The sequence below is a fragment of the Biomphalaria glabrata genome, chromosome 10 (assembly GCF_947242115.1).
Source record: "Biomphalaria glabrata chromosome 10, xgBioGlab47.1, whole genome shotgun sequence".
Lineage (NCBI taxonomy): Eukaryota > Metazoa > Mollusca > Gastropoda > Planorbidae > Biomphalaria > Biomphalaria glabrata.
This window is the reverse complement of record NC_074720.1, coordinates 10,164,834-10,187,103: the sequence shown is the minus strand read 5'-3', so window position 1 is coordinate 10,187,103 and position 22,270 is coordinate 10,164,834. Positions and strand designations below refer to the sequence as shown.

The 22,270-nt window shown below is 36.8% G+C and overlaps 1 protein-coding gene across 5 annotated transcripts in view; it reads right to left on the bottom strand.

The window, feature by feature from the left end:
- LOC106076505 (alpha-(1,3)-fucosyltransferase fut-1-like) overlaps nt 1–18,505 on the bottom strand; it is a 32,517-nt gene extending 14,012 nt beyond the window's left edge. For 4 of the 5 annotated variants that reach the window (XR_008780129.1, XR_008780128.1, XM_056043922.1 and 1 more), the window contains exon 1: nt 2,756–2,879. Coding sequence is in view for 2 of the 5 variants with exons in the window: in XM_056043922.1 (XP_055899897.1) it covers nt 2,756–2,770 (15 nt within the window). In the remaining 3 variants the exon portion in view is untranslated. Of the gene's footprint in view, nt 1–2,755; nt 2,880–18,411 lie in introns of those variants that run through there. The other variant, XM_056043919.1, reaches the window with a different exon arrangement.
- Nucleotides 18,506–22,270: the final 3,765 nt, after the last annotated feature.

The window sequence follows — 22,270 nt, the reverse complement described above, 5'->3', positions numbered from 1 at the left end:
AAGCTGAATTAGTCCCCCTTATAAATTGTCGTCTGAGGCTTATTACAAATTTAATTACATGAATGATGCAAACTAATAAATATACTTAATATAAGCTTTGTTGTTTATTTTTAAAGTTCTTTTTTTTTTGCATGTTTTCCTTACAAAATTTAAACACTCCATGACGTAGCAGTTCCCCATAAATCTACGTGAGACTGTTTGGTTTGAGTGTGTTAAAAACCGTGTAGAACTAGTAATAAGAGCTGGGCCTTATTCAGGCCAGGAGAATATTGACAGCTCTTATAAACTAAACAGAGCTAAGGTAACGTTCGGATATTACGAACAGATCAGGGTTGGAGGGTGGGCGTGGTGGCTAAGCAGTAAAGCGCTTGGCGTCTGAACCAAGGCCACGTATTCAAATCCCGGTGAAGACTGGGATTTTTAATTCCGGGATCTTTGGGCGCCTCTGAGTCTATCCAGCTGACGTTTGTTGGGGAAAAGTAAAGGCGGTTGGTTGTTGTGCTGACACCCTCGTTAACCGTGGGCCGCAGAAACAGATCACATTTACATCATCAGCCCTAAAGACCAGTAGGTCTGAGAGGGGAGCTTTACTATTTTTTTTTAATTTTTACATACAATTTGCATTTTTATCCTTTATAAATGCTTTCTTTTAACTTAAGTGGTAGTGTAAAATAAAACAAAGTTAATTAATATTAATATATTAATATTTATATTTGTTGTGAACATTTCTTGCACATCTTACAGATAGGTATAAATAAGTGACACAGAAAATACACAAAAATCATCTTTCTTTGTTAACATATTGTCGTTCTAATGTATTGTTTTAGAAGTGATGCATTTAAAAAAAAAAAACAACACGCTTACAAAGACAGTTTGTGTGGAAACACAAACTCAAAATCGGCCTCCCGAAGTGGTCCACCCAGGCAGGTAAAAAGACAGGTATCAGTATTTTCAGAAAGAACATCATAATTAAATTCGATCAAAGACAAATGACAGAGAAGAATGGAGAAAGAAGGTTGACAGATCTTGTGTGGTGCCCCAGCGATACAGCAAACTAAAGGTTAGGTGAAAGTGAATGTGAAGTTAAATGTGAACCTGGCCTAACTGAGGTCTTATAATGAATATCCAATTGATCTAATTGCTTTGTAAATGGTCAATCTCTAATTTCTCAAAAGAAAGAAATAACTTTCGCAGCAAAAATAAAAATATTTTGCTTTAGTTAAGTGTTACATTGTATTATTAATAAGTAGCAGTTCAAGCAATAATATGAAAAATTACTTATTAATTGTTGTTTTAAATTTTGTTCAACTTATATTATACTAAATAGATTTTTTTTCTCTTTAAAAAAAAAGTAAACATTTTTTTCGTATAAATGTAGAATTAGTATGATAGAACTTACATAACTTAGCAATACAAATGTAAACAAAAATTGTTTGAGACAAAAAAAAAATCAAAAACCGTTTGCATAAATGTGTTAAAATATGGCAAAACTTAATCTCCAGTACTAAAGAGTCTCCAGTGTTTGTTACTATTAATAGTAAATAATTGTAAAAGTGGTGTATTTTTATGAATAAACTGCTTGCATAAATGATTTAAAAAATTAAATATTTCGCTTTTAGAAAAGAAAAAAGTAGCCGTTGCATCAGAACTTTTTTTTTTTTTTTTTTTCAAAATGGCGCTGCACTGTGGCGACATGCAATTTGTGCTTAAAAAAACCAAAGAAATGATAATCGATTTTCGTAGGGACAAGAAGGGAAATGATATTGTTTCTGTAGCTGGAGAGACTATTGAAATTGTGCAAACCTTTAAATACCTTGGTACTATCCTAGACAATAAACTAAATTTTACTGCAAATACTGATTATATCAGCAAAAAAGGGCAGCAAAGATTACGACTACTAAGAAAACTGTCCTCGTTTAATGTTAGCGAAAAGGCCTTGGCTATGTTTTATCACGCTCACATCTGCAATATTTTAAGTTTCAATATCACTGCCTGGTATGGCAATCTGAGCATTAAAAATAAAAATAAACTTAATAGAATCCTAAATGCTGCTGGCAAAATCATTGGCAAAAAACAAAACCCATTTGGGCAGTTGTTTGAGACAAACATCTATAAAAAAGCTAACAAGATCCTCGAAATAAAGAATCACCCTTTGTGTCAGGATTTTGTGATTTTACCATCACAAAAGAGATACAAGACACCGATAGCAAAGACAAACAGACACAAACACTCTTTTGTTCCCCTGGCAATCAAATCATTAAATAAGAACAATCTGGTATAAACTTTGTCACATGTAAATTATGAGTGCGTCTGGTGTGAATGTACACTTTGGTTTCTTATAGTTATAATGTTTTTTGTTTGGTGTAATGCACAAATTGTAAGACAAATTTCCTTACGGATAATAAAGATTATTATTATTATTATTATTATTAACTTTGAATGGACTAAAATATTATGACGTCGGATTCACACTATTTTTTCTAGTTTACGAGATCTAAACGGGACGGACGGACAGACAATTCACACAAAACTAATAGCGTCTTTTCCTCTTTCGGGGGCCGCTAAAAATCGCTTGCATAATAAGTTTTAAATACTAGATAGTATTAAAAAATACTTTTAAAAAAAAAACAAAGCTTATATTAATCATTGTTGCATCAATTAGTTTAGATCAGACATGTAATTAAATTTTAAATATATCTAGACTAACAAATAAAAAAAAAAAACAATTATAAAAATAAATGGACAAACATCTTACCAGACAGACAGACATACAGGCAGAGTGAATTGATAACTTGATATAAGCCTTGTAACAAAACGCATTGCTTTTTGAAAACAAAAAGTAGTCGTTGCACCTGAGCTTTGCAAGCCACAACTGAGTGTGACAGACGGACAGACGCACGATTTGCACAAACCCTATAGCGTTTTGTCAGGGTCCGCTAAGTTCAATGTCGGAGAGCTAGAGGAAATGTCACAGTTAATTAAAGGTTATTGAGTTACAGCAGGGGTGGGCAAATTACGACCCGCGGGCCACATGCGGCCCGCCGGAGTGTTTTATGCGGCCGCCGACACCTACAGAAATCTGGTGTGCCCACAGTATATACATATAAAAATGCAAATATATTTAAAATAATATCTGTATAAATTATTGAAACTGTCTCATTATAAAAAGATTCAAGTAAACGAAGATTATTCTTATGGACTATATATCAATATACTCTATTGAAGACAATTTCTGATCAGTATTTATTCAATGTTTTGAAGAACTGTGTTGAATGTTGGGTATGCTTGGAGCAAGATGGCAAGTGTAACAACTGATGGAGCTCGATCTTTGACTTAATAAAATATTATTTTTTTAAATAAAAAATATCCCAACCATAAACTCTAAACAGGAAAGTTTGCACAAAGCTACATAAAATTTTTTAATAATAAAATGAAAACAAAGAATTCAAATAAAACTTTATAGAGCTAAGGGTGTTAACCACAGGTAGTTCCGATTTAGTAACAAAGTTATCCATTGTATCCGCTAACTTATCTTGGGCAAGGCTAATGAGAACAATATAAAATCTTAAGGAAGAAATTGTTTTGTTACTTGAAGGACATTGACTGAATTTGTTAGTTGTTAGCAATATTTCTAACGATGAGTGTAAGACAGATTTCATGCTATTGCAAATTATCTTTTGCATATGAACTGTAAATGGATGTTAAATGTTTTTAAACAAGGCTTTCCAGTTTTATCATTTTTCTTTGCTGAAAGCTGAAACACTTATTTAGATTCCTTAATTGTGTATTTATAAAAAACATCAAGAACCAATTTTCAATACCATCAGCTCACCATTTAGCGCAGAAGTTGTTTCAGCTTCAGAGGACATAACTCCAAGCAAATTATGACCTGAGAAATTCCAGTCAGTACTTCCACGGGAGTCCAATGGGTGCCAGAAGCTGTATTTCAACACTTAAAAAAACCTTGCTGCTGTTCACACTATTTGGGTACACATATATCTGTTCTTCTTCTTCGTTCTCATTTTACATGTTGGAGGGTTCAGATAAGTAATTCTATATCTGAGTTGAACCGCGTAGTGGTTTCCAGATGAGATAGTTCTCCTAATAGTTTTGGTTCTATAGGAGGGTTTTGGGGCCAGAGTCTTGTTCGGGTCTCCTGATTTAGTATGCATCATTGAAGGACATGGTCAGCATTCTCTGGTGATGCTCCACAAGGGCCAGTTTCGATCATCCCGACTTTTAATTTCTGGAACATATATTGTCTCATTCAGTGAGCTAGTATTTATTTTGTTTTGTGGAAACTAAAACAGTATATTGCTGTAACTCTGCCTACAGCGAGCCCAAAGAACCTCAACGAAAGTGATAGATAAAAACAGCAATTTAATAATAGACTAATGGTCGGATAACAATTACACATTCGAATAATAACAACACTTGTTTACATCAGCCATCTTTTGACTTCCACACTTATTTCCTGTCTCTGTCCTGTGTCTCATGGTGCGCAGTCTCACACCTAATGACAACGTGCAATGTAGAGTCATACAACTGCCCCCTCGTTAAAACTGTTCGTCTCGAACAAAGTTTGCCCCGCCATGATAACGATGAAGCCGATCCACGTGAACAACCTTGAAGCTAGACCGTGGAGTCTTCTGAATTCGGTAGACCACATCGTTGATCCTTTTAACGACACGATAGGGACCTTCCCAGTCTCTTTGGAGTTTTGGGGATCTACCTTTTCTTCTCTGGGGGTTATATAGCCATACCAGATCGCCTTCCTGAAACCCCGAGGCATTTGCACGTCTATCGTATCGAGTCTTCATTAGATCGCAGTTATTCTTCATTGTCCCACGAGCCAGAGAATGTGTTTCCTCCAGACGCCGTCTAAGATCGTTGACATGCTCAGAAGCAGTGACTGGTGTGTCTCTCGGAAGTCCAAATAGCAGATCACTTGGCAACCGAAGTTCCCGGCCGAACAACATCTTTGCAGGGGTATATGAAGTAGAGCAATGGATGGAACTCCTGTAGGACATCAGGAACACTGGAATGTATGCATCCCAGTTGTCTTGTCGATCATCGGTGACCTTCGACAAGTATTGTTCTAAGGTACGATTAAACCGCTCTACCATTCCGTCTGACTGCGGGTGCAGTGGTGTAGTGCGAGTTTTATTGATGCCAAGCACCCGGCACATTTCCTGAAATATTCTAGATTCAAAGTTCCTGCCCTGATCGGAGTGTAGTTCCATTGGGACACCAAAACGACTAATCCAGTTCTCTACAAGCGTTTCTGCTACCGTTGTTGCTTCTTGGTTCGGTATCGCATACGCCTCCGGCCATTTAGTGAAGTAATCAATAGCTACCAATATTTACTTATTTCCTCGTCTAGTTTCAGGAAATGGCCCTGCCACATCGATTGCAATCCTTTCAAACGGAACTCCAACTATGTATTGTTGCATTCGTCCCCTTGTTTTGCGTGGAGGGCCCTTTGCGGCTGTACAGATGTCGCAGCCCCGGCACCATTCCTCTACATCCTCTCTGTATCTGAACCAGTAGAATCTTTGGCGAACCTTATCGAGGGTCTTATTAACACCCAAATGAGACCCACTGGTACCATTGTGAATTTCCTGCAGCACCTCAGACACTCTGATTTTCGGTAATATAAGCTGAAAACGCCTCGATGTGCCGTCAACTGATTCCCATACCCTTCTTAGGACACCATTGAGGATGGTTATTCCCATTGAGCCCAGTACGCTTTCGTGGCAGCCCCTTTTTCAGAGATGTGCTGCCACTCGGGCCGTTGTCCATTCTCCTTCCATAGCAGAATAGGAGCCAGATCATTATCTTCCAACTGGTCCTCTCTAATTTTTTCATCTGACCAGGACCCGGTAACATCTACTCCTAGACGACGACACTCAGTTTCTTTTTCTTCTGCCTTCACGCAGTGCCTGCACTGCATTTCGCATGGTCTTCGAGACAATGCATCGGCATTCTGGTGAATCAGTCCCTTCCTGTGTTCAGTCTCAAATTCATAATTCTGCAACCGTTCAACCCATCTCGTCACCTGTCCCTCTGGATTCTTGAAAGATAGTAGCCATTTCAAGGCTGCGTGGTCAGTTCTCAGTTTAAACCTTTGTCCATAGAGATATTTATGAAAATGTTTAATTGAATCAACTACAGCCAACAATTCACGTCTCGTAACACAATAATTCCTTTCAGACTTTGACAACCTTCTACTAAAGTAAGCTACGACCTTTTCGTTTCCATCAATGCTCTGCGATAGCACAGCACCGATCCCCGTACCGCTTGCGTCTGTATCCAGAATGAATGGTATACCCGACAGTGGGTATGCTAACATCGGCGACGAAAGGAGAGCCTCTTTTAACTTTTCAAACGCCTCCTGGCATTCTATTGTCCATATAAACCGTTTTTTCTGTTCTGTCAGTTGGTGAAGGACTCCTGCAATCCTAGAGAAGCCTGGAACAAAGCGTCGGTAATAAGTGCAAAGACCCAGAAAACTTTTCAGTTCTTGTACACTTCCAGGGACAGGCCATTGCCTAACCGCTTCACTTTTGTCCGGATCCGTGCTTATACCCTCGCTTGATACAACATGGCCCAAATATTTTACTTTCCTCTTGAATAGGTCACACTTCTTGGGGTGGAGCTTCATACCCGCACTTCGAATCCTCTGAAACACTTCTCTCAAATTGTTCAGATGTTCATCAAATGTTCTTCCGAGCACAATAATGTCATCAAGATATACTAGGCAAGTATTCCAGTTAAGACCTTTTAAAACTTGATCCATCAATCTCTCAAAAGTAGCTGGTGCATTGCATAGGCCAAATGGCATCACCTTAAATTGCCACAAGCCACTTCCAGCTGAAAAGGCCGTTTTCTCTTTATCAATGGGATGCATCCCTATCTGCCAATATCCGCTCTTGAGGTCTAGAGTAGAGATCCGGCGAGAGTGTCCAATGTGTCATCAATGCGGGGAAGAGGATAACTATCTTTCTGCATGACATTATTTAATGCCCGGTAATCAACACAAAACCGCAAACTCCCATCTTTCTTTTTAACCAATACAACCGGTGAACACCACGGGCTGTTGGATGGCTCGATGACCCCTTGTTGTTTCATGCGTTCGAGCATATCGAGGGCCTCTTGCTGTTTTGCCAACGGTAGACGACGCGGTGGTTGTCGAATGGGTCTGGCACTTCCCGTATCAATACGGTGTTGTACAAGGTTTGTCCTCCCGCAATCATCCTCGTCACAGGGCATAATGTCCATAAATTCCAAAATTAATTTCTCAGCTTTGTTATATTCTTCCATCGAAAGATTTTCTTCCATCTTGGTAAGAATTTTGTGTATCTGTGCGCTCTCCTTCGCTACCGTGTTTGTCGATCCCTCTGCGTCCCGACATTGTGTGATCCGATCCACGGAGTAACAGTCCGCTATGACACTACCCGCTCGTAACTTATTTTCCTGCGAGTAAAGATTCATGACTCTCACAGGGACCTTTTTATCAATAACACTGACCACCAACGTCTTTCCTACAGCCAGACTATTTTCTGTTCCTCTCGCTGTTTCTACGAGTTTTGTACTAATGGATTTGCAATGTCCTTCAACCTTTCCCCATAATATACATTCCGATTGTGCTGGTATGGTCGTATCTTCTACCAACAAAATTCTTCTCGCTTGACCGTATCCCTTATCCTCCTCAAGTAGTGGAATCTCCATGTTAGCATATTGTACAGTGCCATTAGCCATGTTTAAAGACAGCCCGAATGCTTGCATAAAATCCAAGCCGAGGATACACTCGTCAGTCACTTTTGCGATCAGGAACTCATGACAGAATGGTTGGGTTTGAATTTCAAAGTTAAGTTTGACCTGCCCCAACACTGGTATTAGTTCGCCACTGGCTGTTTTCAGTGTATAACTGTTTGCTTCTGTTATTTCCTGATCTCCAATATAATCGGGTCTAATTATCGACCGAGATGCCCCGGTGTCCAAAAGAAAAGCACAACACCCGTGGCCGATCTTTCCTTGTACCTTTAAATTCTGTTTCTTCCCAACACAGTGACAGAAATAACCATTTTTGGAGCCTCTTTATACCGCGCTGCCTGTCTCCGCTCCGTGAAACCGGCAGACATTAGTTTTCCCGGTTGCCGTTCTGTCTTTCTTGTGATTGGCGTCCACGACCCCGAAACCCTCTGGTACAATCCCTTTGCATATGACCAGGGGTGTTGCAGTTCCAGCAGCGAAGAAGTGTTCTATTTTGTCTGAAATAGGGTCGCCGTTCGTCTCTAGTCTCGTCCACCACCCTTCTGACCAGCCGTGCAAGATCCTCCTCCTGGGGTCGTCTTTCGTCTATAGCCTCCCCTACCAGTTTTCGTACCAGCTGTGTAGGATCCTCCTCCCGAGCATCTATCGTCCGGCTGTGCTGCGTGGCCCTCGCTGAATCTCTTGCCGCCTCATAGGACAGAGCATAGGCTTCGCTTACTTTCCGTTTTCCGCTGATTCGGATGGCTTTTTTAAGTTCTGCATCTCGCACTCCATCTATGAAGGCATCTGTAACAATAACATCCAAAAATTCTGGTGTTGCCAATGGGTAAACCAAACGGGCAAGACGCTCAATGTCTGCCGCTAATTCCTGTAGTGTCTCTCCACATTTCTGCAGTCGGCTTTTTAATTGTATTCTAAACACTTCCTGTAAATGCTCGTCGCCGTATCGCAGTTCCATTGTATTGACCATAGCATCGAAGTCCGTCTGGTCCTTCATTGTCTGTAACAATTCGGCTGCCTTGCCTCTGAGTGCCAACACCAGACCAGTTGCTTTCTCTGCCTTAGTGTTCCATCTGTTGACTTTGGCCGCCGCTTCAAACTGCAATCGGTACACCGACCAAGAAACAGAGCCGTCAAACACCGGCGGTTTAGTCTTCCCCGTCATTTCAGTCACCGTGGCCCCCGCATCTTGTTTTTTCTCTAGCTCCGCCTTCATTTCATTTCGTAATACTTGAATTTGCGAATCGACATCCTCTACCATCCGCGACCGGAGCTCAGTTACCTCATCTCTTAATTGTTGTTTGTAATCGTCCATATCCTTTTTCAATCCAAACACAACGGATTCTATAGAGCTAAGTTTATAACCTAATTCATTTTTAAGTTCATCCTTCACCAATTTCAGGTCTTCCTTTATTTGCTCTTTCATCGATTTCCAAATCTCCGCCGTATCGGGTTCTATTCAAATAAATAGGTGTCCGGATCCTGTTCATCATCTATGATGCTTTGCTTCAGACGCTCCATGAGCGCCTCTTTGTTGCCGCTTACCTTCAGCTCTCTGCATCTGAGTTCTCGTCTAAGTTCTATCAATGAAAGCTGACCAAGTGTTTTCGTTGACGCCATCCCGTATCTTTCTCACGTTGGCCTACCAAAACTTACGTTGGGTTATCCGAGAAAAAAATGTTGTAACGGTCGTGTATAAAGACCTTGTTCCCACTTTCGTTGAGAATCCCACTTCTGATACCAATTGCTGTAACTCTGCCTACAGCGAGCCCAAAGAACCTCAACGAAAGTGATAGGTAAAAACAGCAATTTAATAATAGACTAATAGTCGGATAACAATTACACATTCGAATAATAACAACACTTGTTTACATCAGCCATCTTTTGACTTCCACACTTATTTCCTGTCTCTGTCCTGTGTCTCATGGTGCGCAGTCTCACACCTAATGACAACGTGCAATGTAGAGTCATAACAATATTTACTGATCGATTTTGACTGACTGTAATTTGACAGCAGTCACAAGGGTAACAACTAGTAAGCTAGTTCCACAGTTCTGGAACAATATGCACGAGTGTAAAAAGTAGAATACTGCACATTAATACAACTGTATACTTGAGGGGATATTGTAATATAAAAAGACAAAAATTTTTTTTAAAAATCGTAAAATTGATTTAAAAATTGCTAACTCTTGTAGTAATTCCTTAACGTGGAGTGTGGGAAAAAAAGAAACGTGAATATAATACAGTGTAAATATGAATTTAAAGACATTCTACACAGTTAGCTAGAGTATCTTTCTAAGTTGTATATACATATGCGGCCCGCCATTCCCAAATTATTTAAAATGCGGCCCTCGATACAAAAAGGTTGCCCACCCCTGAGTTAGAGAAATCTTAGAGAGAGAGAGAGAGAGAGAGAGAGAGAGAGAAAGAGAGAGAGTCATGGTGAATATCTAATTTTGGTAGTTAATGTGATTTCAAGTTAATAGTTTTGTGATAAGTTGCAGTTAATGTCTATTTAATATTTATCCATTTGTTATATGTGATTGAGGATTATAGGCGTACTATTGTTTCAACTTATTCTTTAACTTGACGATATATTTTATCCTATGTATATTGTATATATATATAGTATTAAGGATAATAAAGCTTGTCGTCTAGTCCGAATACTAACGAGGAGTGCAGTATTTCACTTGGCTACGCAGTTCCAGATTCGACCTACATCCACATCAGGCTAATACTTAGCCCTTGTCCGCCGGTGGTCGATTTATGTCCTCTCCCAGCCTTCTTTGTCTATCCTCGGCAGTGGGGTCTCTGTATACACTAAAATGTATGTCTGTGATTTGGTATCCTGACATTTCAGTAACTTCTGTTAGCAAGTACAAGGTCCAGCTACACGGTATTGAAACAAAATACTTTACACACATATCTGCTTACTTGTGACCCCTGACTATGTTGCTAATAGCTACTACAGAAACAAAAGGTTGGTAGCACGCAAGTAATGTCAAGCTCGCACTTCCTCTGTCGCTACATCATGCAATGTTGAAACACGTAGTTTTCTGTTCCGCTGTATGCTCATGTTTATTCCCTTACTAGACATAACACAACATAACATAACATAGCATAACATACCTTAACATACCATAGCAAAACATAATATAACATAACATACCATAACAAAACATAACATAACATAACACAACATACCATACCATGCCATAACATACCATAACACAACATACCATAACATAACATACCATAACATACCAAAACATACCATAACATACCATAACATAACATAACATACCATAACACAACATAACATAACATAACATAACACAACATACCATACCATACCATACCATACCATACCATACCATACCATACCATACCATACCATACCATAACATAACATAACATAACATACCATAACATAACATACCTTAACATAACATAACATACCATAACATAACATAACATACTATAACAAAACATAACATATTCTAATCTATATGCTGATACAAAAGCTGTACACGCTATTTCTGCCACTTTCCGTTGTAGCATCAAGCTGATACCTAAGTGAATTATTCAGTGTCAAAGACTATTCATAAAACAATAAAAACAAGGTTACAAGGACAACACAAACTCAAAATCGGCCCCTGAAGTGGTCCACCCAGGCAGGTAAAAAGGCAGGTTTCAATATTTTCAGAAATAATGTTTAAAACTATAATTCTATCAAAGACAAATTCATAAAACAATTTTTAAAAAAATTAAACCAATTATTTATTTAATAAGTGATAATTAATGTGTTTTTTTATATATAGAAAAAGAGAGATAATATTATAGAACTACAGTATTTGTGCAATTCTCTTCCCTATATTACCTTTTTAAAATAAGTATTTTAAATATTCCCTCGTTTTTATTGTGTGGATCAGGATATAATTATCTTAGAGCGATTTCACGCCCCTTTCTAACCCGAGTGTACTTCTCTCACTCAAACGTTCTGGAGATGCACTGTAATGGAGTTTTACCGTACTTGTGTATAACAAAATGTAACAGTAAACATAATGCAGGCGTGGTCTTACTCGGGTGGAAAACTATACAAAAAAAAAAAGAAACAAATCACCCTGCACGGATGCATGTGTAATCATGCGACAAGTTTAATATTCCTTAATTATAAATGATCGATTCTGTCCACGTCATTTCAGGGCGCCATAAAATGAAAGCAAACACAGGGCGTGAAATCGCGGCCATCGATAGTGACACGTTGCATAAGGACACTAAAATATGAAGATTCGCGTTTTTTCTGTGCTTGGACGCTGGTAGTTGTCGTGTCCAGTACTTTATACAAAACTTAAATTAAGTCACTCGGTCTGTCTGTCTGTCTAGGAGGATTCTTTTACACATTATTTCTCCCACTTCCCATTCCTGAATCAAGTTGAAATTTTGCACAAATATTCATAGTCGAAGACAACACATGGATAAAAAAAATAGTTAATAGATCTGTTAATAGATCAGTTTTCATTAACTAACTTTTTTATATAAAAAAGGGATATAAGCATCGCAGTTGTGAGAGATACAACAGTTCGCGGTGCTTCCCATCATACAAGCTTTGTTTTTAAATATTTTTTTTTAAAGTTTGCTTGTTATATTTTGTTCCTCAGTAAAGAATACTACAAAAATGTATTTAAAAAAAAAGGAACAGCCTGAATTCGAACTTGTTGGCTAAGGCCTTCTCAGGCTTCTCAAGCCAACGCGGAAACCACTCTACTAGCGAAGAGTCTATGAACATTTAAGATTTATCTATTGTTTTATATCATGTTTGTGCTCGTTAAGCTTCAGAGACAGCCTTATATAAAGGGGAGTGATGCAGCTTATACCACCACTTAAGTCAAATACTATTTCTTTCCCTTGTTTAAGATACCAAGCACAATAATTTATTACGATTTGTTTATTTTTTTTTTATTGATTTTGTGTTGTCAGCTAAGAGGAATAACTGTGCAAATTTTCACCTTGATCCGAGATTGGGTATCGGAGAAATAACGTCTAGAAACCTTTGGCCAGACGGACAGAGTTAATATAAGCTTTATAAAAAAAAAAGTAGAAATAAATTAATAAATTATAAAATACTAAACTATTTCTTATAAAAAATAGCATAATAAATAATAATAATTATAGCTTTTATATAGCGCTACTTTCACGCTTATAGCATGCTCAGAGAAATATGGTCCAATCTCATTTGTGGACCAGTTGGGCGGGGGGGGGGGAAGGGAGGTATCTGGGAGAAGGTTTTCCGTGCTGCCTTTAGTCCTCAGTAAACACAATTCTGCTCGAGTCGGGTGTCGAACAAATATAAAGGAACACCCCTAACACTACATACCATAAGAAACGTCATTAAAAACACATACACACATACTTAAAGAGCATAGAAATTCGTCCACGTGCCTTTCCAAAACACTCACGATTCTTAAAGATAGCGTTTACCCATTAAACCACTATTAATTAAGATCTGAACGAAGTGGTCGTCTCCTTTTCATTAAAACTAAAACAGAAAGATTTTAAACTCCTTCATCCCACTGTCGGTCAGAGTGTTACAAGATCATCTGTCGTCATCGAGAAGTACATAGAAGTCTAATTCATAAGGCGCTGGTTGTGTGTGTGTATGTGTTTCGTGTGTAAATGTTCGTATTTGCATCTATATTGTTATTGTTACAGTAGTTACGCTGAGGTTGTCAATTGTAGTCAAACTGAATTTCCATTTGATTGGATCAATAAAAATTATCTTATCTTATCTATCTTTCGTCCGTAGTACCATTAGATCATGGAATCAGCCAGGAAAACTAATGACTTCAGAGTTTAAGTTTCCACATGCACAGATAGGGAAACATATGAAATAAACGAAAAGCGTAATCTTCTTTGAAGGAGCGACTGTCATTTATCAGATAATATAAGAAACAACTCGCAATTCGCAAGTAATTCGAATTTATTAAATTGTACTCCCGAGTATGTACTAGAAATATTATAAACTTTAATATCTTTACTTCCAGTGGCGTAGCTAGGAATTCGCCATCATTTTAGGGCCCGAAGGATGGGAGGCTTTACCTTTTTACGGGCCCCTGCATTTTTGCATAATATTTAATATTTAATGTAAAAAAGCATTCATTTGAGCCCCCTCAAGTTGGGGTCCGGGGTATTTTCAAATTCTCCCCCTCCCTCCCCCACCATAGCTACGCCTCTGTTTACTTTTTAAAAACAAAAATTGGGTGAAAGAGGTCATTAATGGGAAATACAATCATATGTAAATAGAAAATATAAAGGCAGGGAGCGAAAGTGATTTTAGCGTTTCCAAATACCTTAGTCACTCCCATTCCCAAGGTTTCCCAATGAAAATGAAAGTATCGTGACAGCCTAGGTGTGGAGCAGGGGGGGTTTTGAGGAAGGATCAGCAAAGGCCCAGCGTTTTACATTTAATTTGTAGATAATACAACTTTTATATATTTTATATGTAAGAAAAAAAATGAAAGTAAAGTTCCCCTTGTGATCTATGGGGCAGATGATGTCAAGGTTATCTGTTTATATGGCCCAGGGCTAATGATGGTATCATGTGGCCAGCACAACGACCAACGCCTTTGCTTTTCCCCAACTAATGTCAGGTATAGGAATCCCAGTCTTCACCAGGATTCGAGCTAGGAACCCTCGTTTCGGAAGCCAATCGCAGCACCGCCCTGACTTTGTGCCCCCATATAAATGCAATTATCCCAAACTAATTTTCAAAATGAATAGTTTATGTGTTTCTGTCTTAGCCCTTTCTATATAGTTCAAAATGTCTATATATACTGAATTGTTGTCCACTGATACACGTTTATATACAAAATGAATATAGTTTCTCTTTTAAAATTAAAATAATTTTATACTTAGCGGAAATGATAAAAGTTTTAAACACAGTATACATATCAAACAATAATAAACTTTCTAATTAAAACTCAATAATAGATCTATAAAAGTAGAATTAACATAAAGTTTTAAACGTATAAAATGAACTGACTGGTTTGTAGGTCTTTATCTGGTTTGCTCTATATTTACTTTATCAATCCGACCGTTCAATGGTGTACTGCCAGAAAATAAACTTAATAAATTTACTTTTCTGTGCAGAAACCAGAAACTTCTTTGAATCCGACCTTCACAGAATTACAAATATTTGTTTTATAAAAGACTTTTTAGTGGGACATTTACTTTCAATAAATCATATAAATTGTAGACTTGCTTCATTTATAATAATTAAGATATGCCCTATTCAAACTATTTACTTTTCTTCGTAACCCCGGCAGCCGTCCGTGATGTACGAGAGTAATCGTGTTTTTTTTTAAGCGTGAAAAATATATTTAACGGCCCCCGAAAGGGGATAGCCGCTATTTGTTTTGTGCTGTCTGAACACAGAAACAAGAAAAGATATTGAAATTCCGACATTATAATATTTTAGAACTTTCAAAGAATGCAAAAAAAAAAAAAAATAGTTTTTTTTTCATTTCTGAAAGTGAATCATTTAATGTTTAAAATTAAATATGCAAGCAGTTTTTTTGCAGAAAAATAAAACCTTTTAACAACTATTCACTATTATTAGTAAAAATAAAATGGTTACAAAGACAGTTTCTGTGGAGGCACAAACTCAAAATCGGCCCCCGAAGTGGTCCACCCAGGCAGGCAAAAAAGCAGGTTTCAATATTTTCAGAAAGAGCATCAGGATGAAATCCCATCAAAGACAAATGACAGAGAAGAATGGAGAAAAAATCTTGTGTGGGTGGTGCCCCAGCGGTCCACAGACTAATAGATAGGTGAAAGTGAATATGAAGTTAGATGTGAACCTTGCCTAACTAATGAATATATAATTGCTCTAATTGTTTTGTAAAGGGGCAATCTCTTATTCTTAAAGAAAACAAAGTTACAAAGACAGTTTGCGTGGAAACACAAACTCAAAATCGGCCTCCGAAGTGGTCCACCGTGAGTCTTCACTAGGATTCGAACACGGGACTTCCGGTTCCAAGTGCTTTACCCCTCAGCCACAACATCTCCATATATTCATTTAGCGTATATTATATTTTTTTACAATAATTATTAACCTTATCCATACATTCAAAATTAATAACATGTTACAATAATTAAGAGGAACGAAAAAAGATTTATTCTTCTTACAAAATTAGCTAATTGGCATCACGAAAAAAAATAATTCTTGACCTAGAATACTTTAGGTAGAGTGTTGAGAGCTAGCTACAATTGTGTGCAAATAACTTAACAAGACTTCCCCCTCGCAAATAAAAATTAATAGGCCTACCTCCGTTGTCATTTGTCATACAAACTAGACCTAGATCTAGCTAGATCAAGACCTAGTTCTAGATCTAAATATAGATTCAAGATCTAAGTCTAGGTCTAAAATTAGATCTTAGTCTAGATCTAGATCTGAAATAGATATAGAATCTTGATATAGTCTATATCTAGACTAGAACTTGTACTCGTCTTATTTAGACTGTCAAGTGTAGGCCCCTCTGGTGTGAATATGTCAAAACTGCGCGCTATAAAAGTAGTTGGTTATTTTTTAAAGTTATGACTAAAACGAAGTTCGTTTCAAAATTCGATTATATCCAATGAGTTAGTTAATAAATGGAAAATATATTGTATAATGATCCATTGATACTTTTTTAATTGTGACCTTAGATGCAAATTTGTTTGTACCAATGCGCGAATCTATGAATGAAGCTTGATTTATTAATGAAGAAGTCTGTGACCTTTTTAAAGGACATACCTCCCCTGAACTTTTTTCATTTAAAAGTAATGTATTTTTTTTTTGAAAAATCTGCTTGCTTAGATAATTTAAAAAATTAGATGGTTCACTTTCGGAAAAGAAAAAAGTAGCCGTTGCATTAGAACTTTGAATAATCTAAAATATTATGATGTCCGATTTTCATTTTCTCTTCTTGTTTACGAGATCTAAACGGGACAGACGGACAGACATTCCACACAAAAATAATAGCGTTTTTTTTCCCTTTTTGGCGGCCGCTTAAAACAACACGGAGACCATATTACTAACGGAGATCATTTTCATGTATTTTTTTAAATTATTTATTTAAAGTTTAATTATTTTTGCTTTTGTTTTCAAAAGTGAAAAAATGTATTTATATAGATAGACGGATAGATAGATAGATAGATAGATAGATAGATAGATAGATAGATAGATAGATAGATAGATAGAGATATAGTAAAATGTAAAGTTTCCCTTTCAACCTTGTGGTCTATAGGGCAGATGATGTAAAGTTCATCTGTTTCTGTGTCCTACGGTTAACGAGGGTGTCATGTGACCAGCACAACGACCAACCGCCTTTATTTTTTCCCAACTAATGTCAGGTACCCATTTAGAGCTGGGTGGACTCAGAGGCGCCCAAAGATCCCGAAATGAAAATCCCAGTCTTCACCGGGATTCGAAACCGGGACCTTCGGTTCGGGAGTCAAGCGCTCTACCACTCAGCCACCACGCCTCCACTCTTAATAGTAACTCAGTACAATGTGATTTTATAAAAGACTAGCTGGATATGACCCTACGGCCTGCGGGCCTTAGTTTAGGTTATTACTGATCTACCTGATTGACTTCAGATCGATGTCAAACTTGGAGAATGTTCCCATCACATTTTTTTTAAATTTTGCCACGAAAATATAAGTCGAGTATGAAAATGGGTTTTCCCCTTCAGTCGACATATGGACCTTTTAAGGGACCCCTGCATTTTGAATTCGACATAAAAAATTAGAAAATGTGATAATTAAATATATTAAGTGTATTTTTTTTATTGGTATAATAATGCCCTAGCTAGGGTCTTGTGTGTTGTGTAAATCCAACAATACTTCACTTAACTAGTCTAAACTAGCCAAGGGAGATTACAATTAACAAAGATATACGTAATCAAGACTTCTGAAGACTTCAACTGATGTATTTATTTACAGATGGGAGGCTCATCTTGTCTCTATCACTATTCTTCCTTCTCTAAGCTCTAGCCATCTTGTTCTCCATGTATCCGCATTCGTCTGACTACGTCACTACTTGTACCGTCGCTAAAAACAATGTACAATATATTTGTTTTTAAAAAAACAACACTGACATCATCTCTAAACTAAACTAGGTCACTACAGTGGGCCTATATTTCAGGAAACTTAACACACACAAAAAATCGTTAAGATTATTTTAATGACTTATACCGTTGTTTATAGATAAGATAATGCACAAGTGACTATTCTCAATTCATATCCCATCAAGTCTTGCTATCTGTGCAACATCATCTAAATTCTAGAAATCTAGATCATTGCTGTCTAGCACATGAATAGCAAGATTACGCAGTGGCGTCATCAGTCAAAGTCTTCAGAAGTCTTGATTAAGTATATCTTTGTTAATTGTAATCTCCCTTGGCTACTTTAGACTAGTATTGTTGGATTTACACAACACACAAGATCTTAGCCAGGGCATTATTATACCAATTTAAAAAAATAGATACGATATCGTATGATAATATAATCTTAATATTTATATAGTTTCTACAAATGTTAGAATATAATATAATGTTAGAATATAATGTAATTAACCAATCAACAATCAAATACCTTCAGTGTTAAACATATCTCTCTTGGCTATTACTAAATCACACACACTTTCAAATGCTCTCTAACTATCACTGACAAACAACAAACCTGCGGTCTCATCTTTCTAAGTGTCTGTCGCCTGATCACTCGCTAACTACTTGACCTTCACATTATCATAATCATTTCAATTTCAGACCTTGAACTTTGGATGCACATTTTTATTCATTCTGAGTGGACTGTCTTTGTAAAATATGGCATTTATTAAAATCTAGTTTATAAACCTTTTCTTTAGTACATTTGGGTTTGGTTAGAAAAAAAAAAATAAACGCATGTGAAGGTCAACTTGTTGTGGTAGCTAGATTATATATATATAGACAAAAATGAAACAAATCTTTAAAAAAAAAAGGCAACAAATCTTATCTAAGGGGACTAACCGAAAAAAAAAACAACTAACATATATAACAATACTGCAGGAATAGTTTCTCCTTTTCTTTAGAAAACAAAATTACTTAATTACCACAAATTATTTTTATTTATTTTAATTAATATATATTTGTTTTTTCAGACATTGTTAAAACACTAATGGAAAGTGACGATTATTTATGAATTGCAGTCTACCTTTTAAATTGTGAACACCCTTTTTAGTGGCCCCCTTATCGGGGAAAAGTCGCAAATAGTTTTATTGTGATCTGTCTGTAACGGAAAGTTGTTTGCGCTCCATCCTGGACATGAATTGGCTAGACCGCACTACAACAGCGATGTACTTGCGAATGGCAGTAAGGACAGTATAGAGGGGATGCTTATAGTTCGACAGTTTCGCTGGGCAGGGCAAGTATCCAGTTTGGGAGACGAACGTATGCCAGACAAAGGCAGTCTTTTTTTGGTGAGCTGAAAGGTGGTTGACGTAACAGACGCCCCAAGAAATGCTCTGGAGACCAGCTTAGATGCCAACTTTCTTTAACTGACATAAAAGAGAGAAACTGGTTGCAGGCGGCTTCAGATTTAGTCCAGATGTAATCCAAACTTAAGAAATGTATTATTTTATTTAGATACTGAATTATTACAATATAAACTTTAATATGAATTTTACAATCTATTTAGACATTAATACTCCGACTTTAAAGTCCGTAAATGTATTTGATGAAACCTTCTTTAGAACACTTCAGGCAATGGTTTCAAGTCGAACGAAAAAAAAATGCAACATTTTACTTTGTATCAAAATCCAAGCTATACCCTGCAACTTTTAGATTTGGCATGTTTTGATTTTAGATGAACCTAAGAAGTTTAAAATTTAAAAAATGCCATGATGAATACGATGTATAACAAAAGTTTTGCTTAAATGTTCCGAGATTTATTAAATGTCTGAACTTAACCATTTGAGAAGTTACACACAAAGACTTTATTCCAAGACAATGATAGGCAAATTGTTTCACGCAAAAGCTGCAATGGACAGCGACTCAACTGTTTTTCATAGAGTGTACAAAAAAGTAAAGTTCCCATTTCAGACCTTGCTATCTATAGGGCATATGATGTTAAGGGCATCTGTTTCTGTGGCCCACGGTTAACGAGAGTGTCATGAGGCCAGCACAACGACCAACCACTTTTACTTTTCCCCAAATAATGTCAGGTACCCATTAGGGCTGAGAACACTTAAAGCACCCAAAGATCCAGAAATTAAAAATCACCAGAATTCGATCCCGGGGACCCCGGTGCGGAAGCCCATCGCTTCACCGTTTAGCCGTCATGCCAATTTTTTCTAGACTGTAGGGACACTTAAAATATGTTCTATTCCACTTGAGTTGTACAATAAAACTTAGAACTAAAAGAACATGTGGTCAAATTTTTTTTTGGATTGAAATCTCACTTTCGTCATCGCAACAATGTTTCCGATAGAAGTTCAGGTAAATATTAACTTTTCCATGGAAAATTATTCACCGGGGCGGAGCTCGGTCACCATGTAGTACTACAACAAAGCAAGTAAGTCATAGGATTAATTTACAAGACAATTTCTCAAATGCAATATAACATGTTTTCAATAATAGTAATAATACAGTTAAATGCACCCAAAACATAAAACTAGCTAACAAAAATCTTAAGCATAAGTAAGTGGTGTCACAGCATTGTTTGAGAATCACTGTGACATGAAGTAATCAGTGCTTACTAGGAACACTTAGTTTTCATGTTTCAAGTGGAAGTTAAGTCTCGACCAAATCTCGTTCAATAATCGGTCAAGCCTCATTTTTTATTCTGGCCATGTGGTCAGTTTTTGTTTGGTCCTCGGAGTGAAAGGACATATGTTTTGAGGAATTCTATTTGCATTGAGTGGAGAGTTATTGAGTATCATTATCAAGTATATGTGATGTTGGATCTTACAATTGCTTCTTGTAATATTGTTTGCTTATTCACTGATCATCATTTCTATTTGCCTATGTATTATTTTATGTTCAAAAAATGTATCGTCTGCTACTAGTGTGTCCCTAAGTGTATTTAGTGCATTGTGTCTGTGGTATAAGTAGAGAGCTCTAAAGACATTCGTGTTAGCAGAAGTAATACAAAAATTCAATAAATGTATCGTCTGCTACTAGTGTGTCATTCAGTGATTAGATTTTAGATCTAGTCTGTCCAGTGTTAGACTTAGACTTTAATTAAGGCTTTAGATCTACTAATCATCTACTAATACTACTAATAATAACTAATAGTAATATCCTATGTAGTTAGTTATACACGTAAATATATTGATCTAGAATTAGATCTAGAATCTAGATCTACTGATCTAGTCTAGGTCCACATTTTGAATTTAATAAACCATTTGATTTGATTTAATTGTCATTGTAAACTAGCTTTCACTTTAGATTTAGACTTAACTTAGGCATTGTAAACCTTAAACTAGATTTAGACTAGACTCCTTTAAAAACTAAAATCAAGAACAGTCATCATGAAATTGCTCTGGCTATTTATCCTAATAATCACCAAATGCACACTAGCTGAACACAGAACTAGATCTACCTTTGTCAACACTAAACTTAAAAAGGAAACAACAGTCATAATCAATCATCACACTTTAGAACAATGCAACTTCAAAAATAACCTAACATACACATCTATAACATTAAAGAAGATTACCCATCACAAATGGAAGTTCTCAATCAGACACAGCAGAAATAAATACCTATCACTGTTAATATTAATGGCAGGAGATGTAGAGTCAAATCCAGGGCCTAGATCTAAAGATAGATGCAACATCTGCAAAAAAATATGCACCCTGAAACAGAAAGCCATTCAATGTGACACCTGCGATGAATGGTACCATGCATCATGTCTCCATATGAATACACCTGTGTATTATGCCTTAGGCAACAAAGACGCATCATGGCACTGTGTACCGTGTGGGTTACCTCAGTTTACATCAGGACTGTTTGATTCCTTTGATGCGGACACTTCTTACCCATACAACATCCTAAACACCATCCCGAACCAAACTCACCAACCACTAGCCAGATCCACTCCTGTTAAACCTAAATCTACTAAAATTAATACAACAGCCTCACTAAACAAACCTACTAAAGAAGTAATACCAAAATACCTTAAAACCTTAGTTATAAATTTTCAAAGCATTAGGAACAAAACAGCAGACTTAGAAATTTTATTAGAATGTGAGAAACCAGACATAATTGCAGGAACAGAAACTTGGCTGCATCCTGAAATTTATAATGCAGAAATTTTCAATAGTAATTATGAAATTTTTAGAAAAGATAGGGCTGATAATCATGGAGGAGTTCTTTTAGCAATAAAAAACACTCTTATAGCAGAAGAAATTACCTTACCTAACTCAAAAAATGTAGAATCAACATTTTGTAAAATTAATACCACCTCAACATCC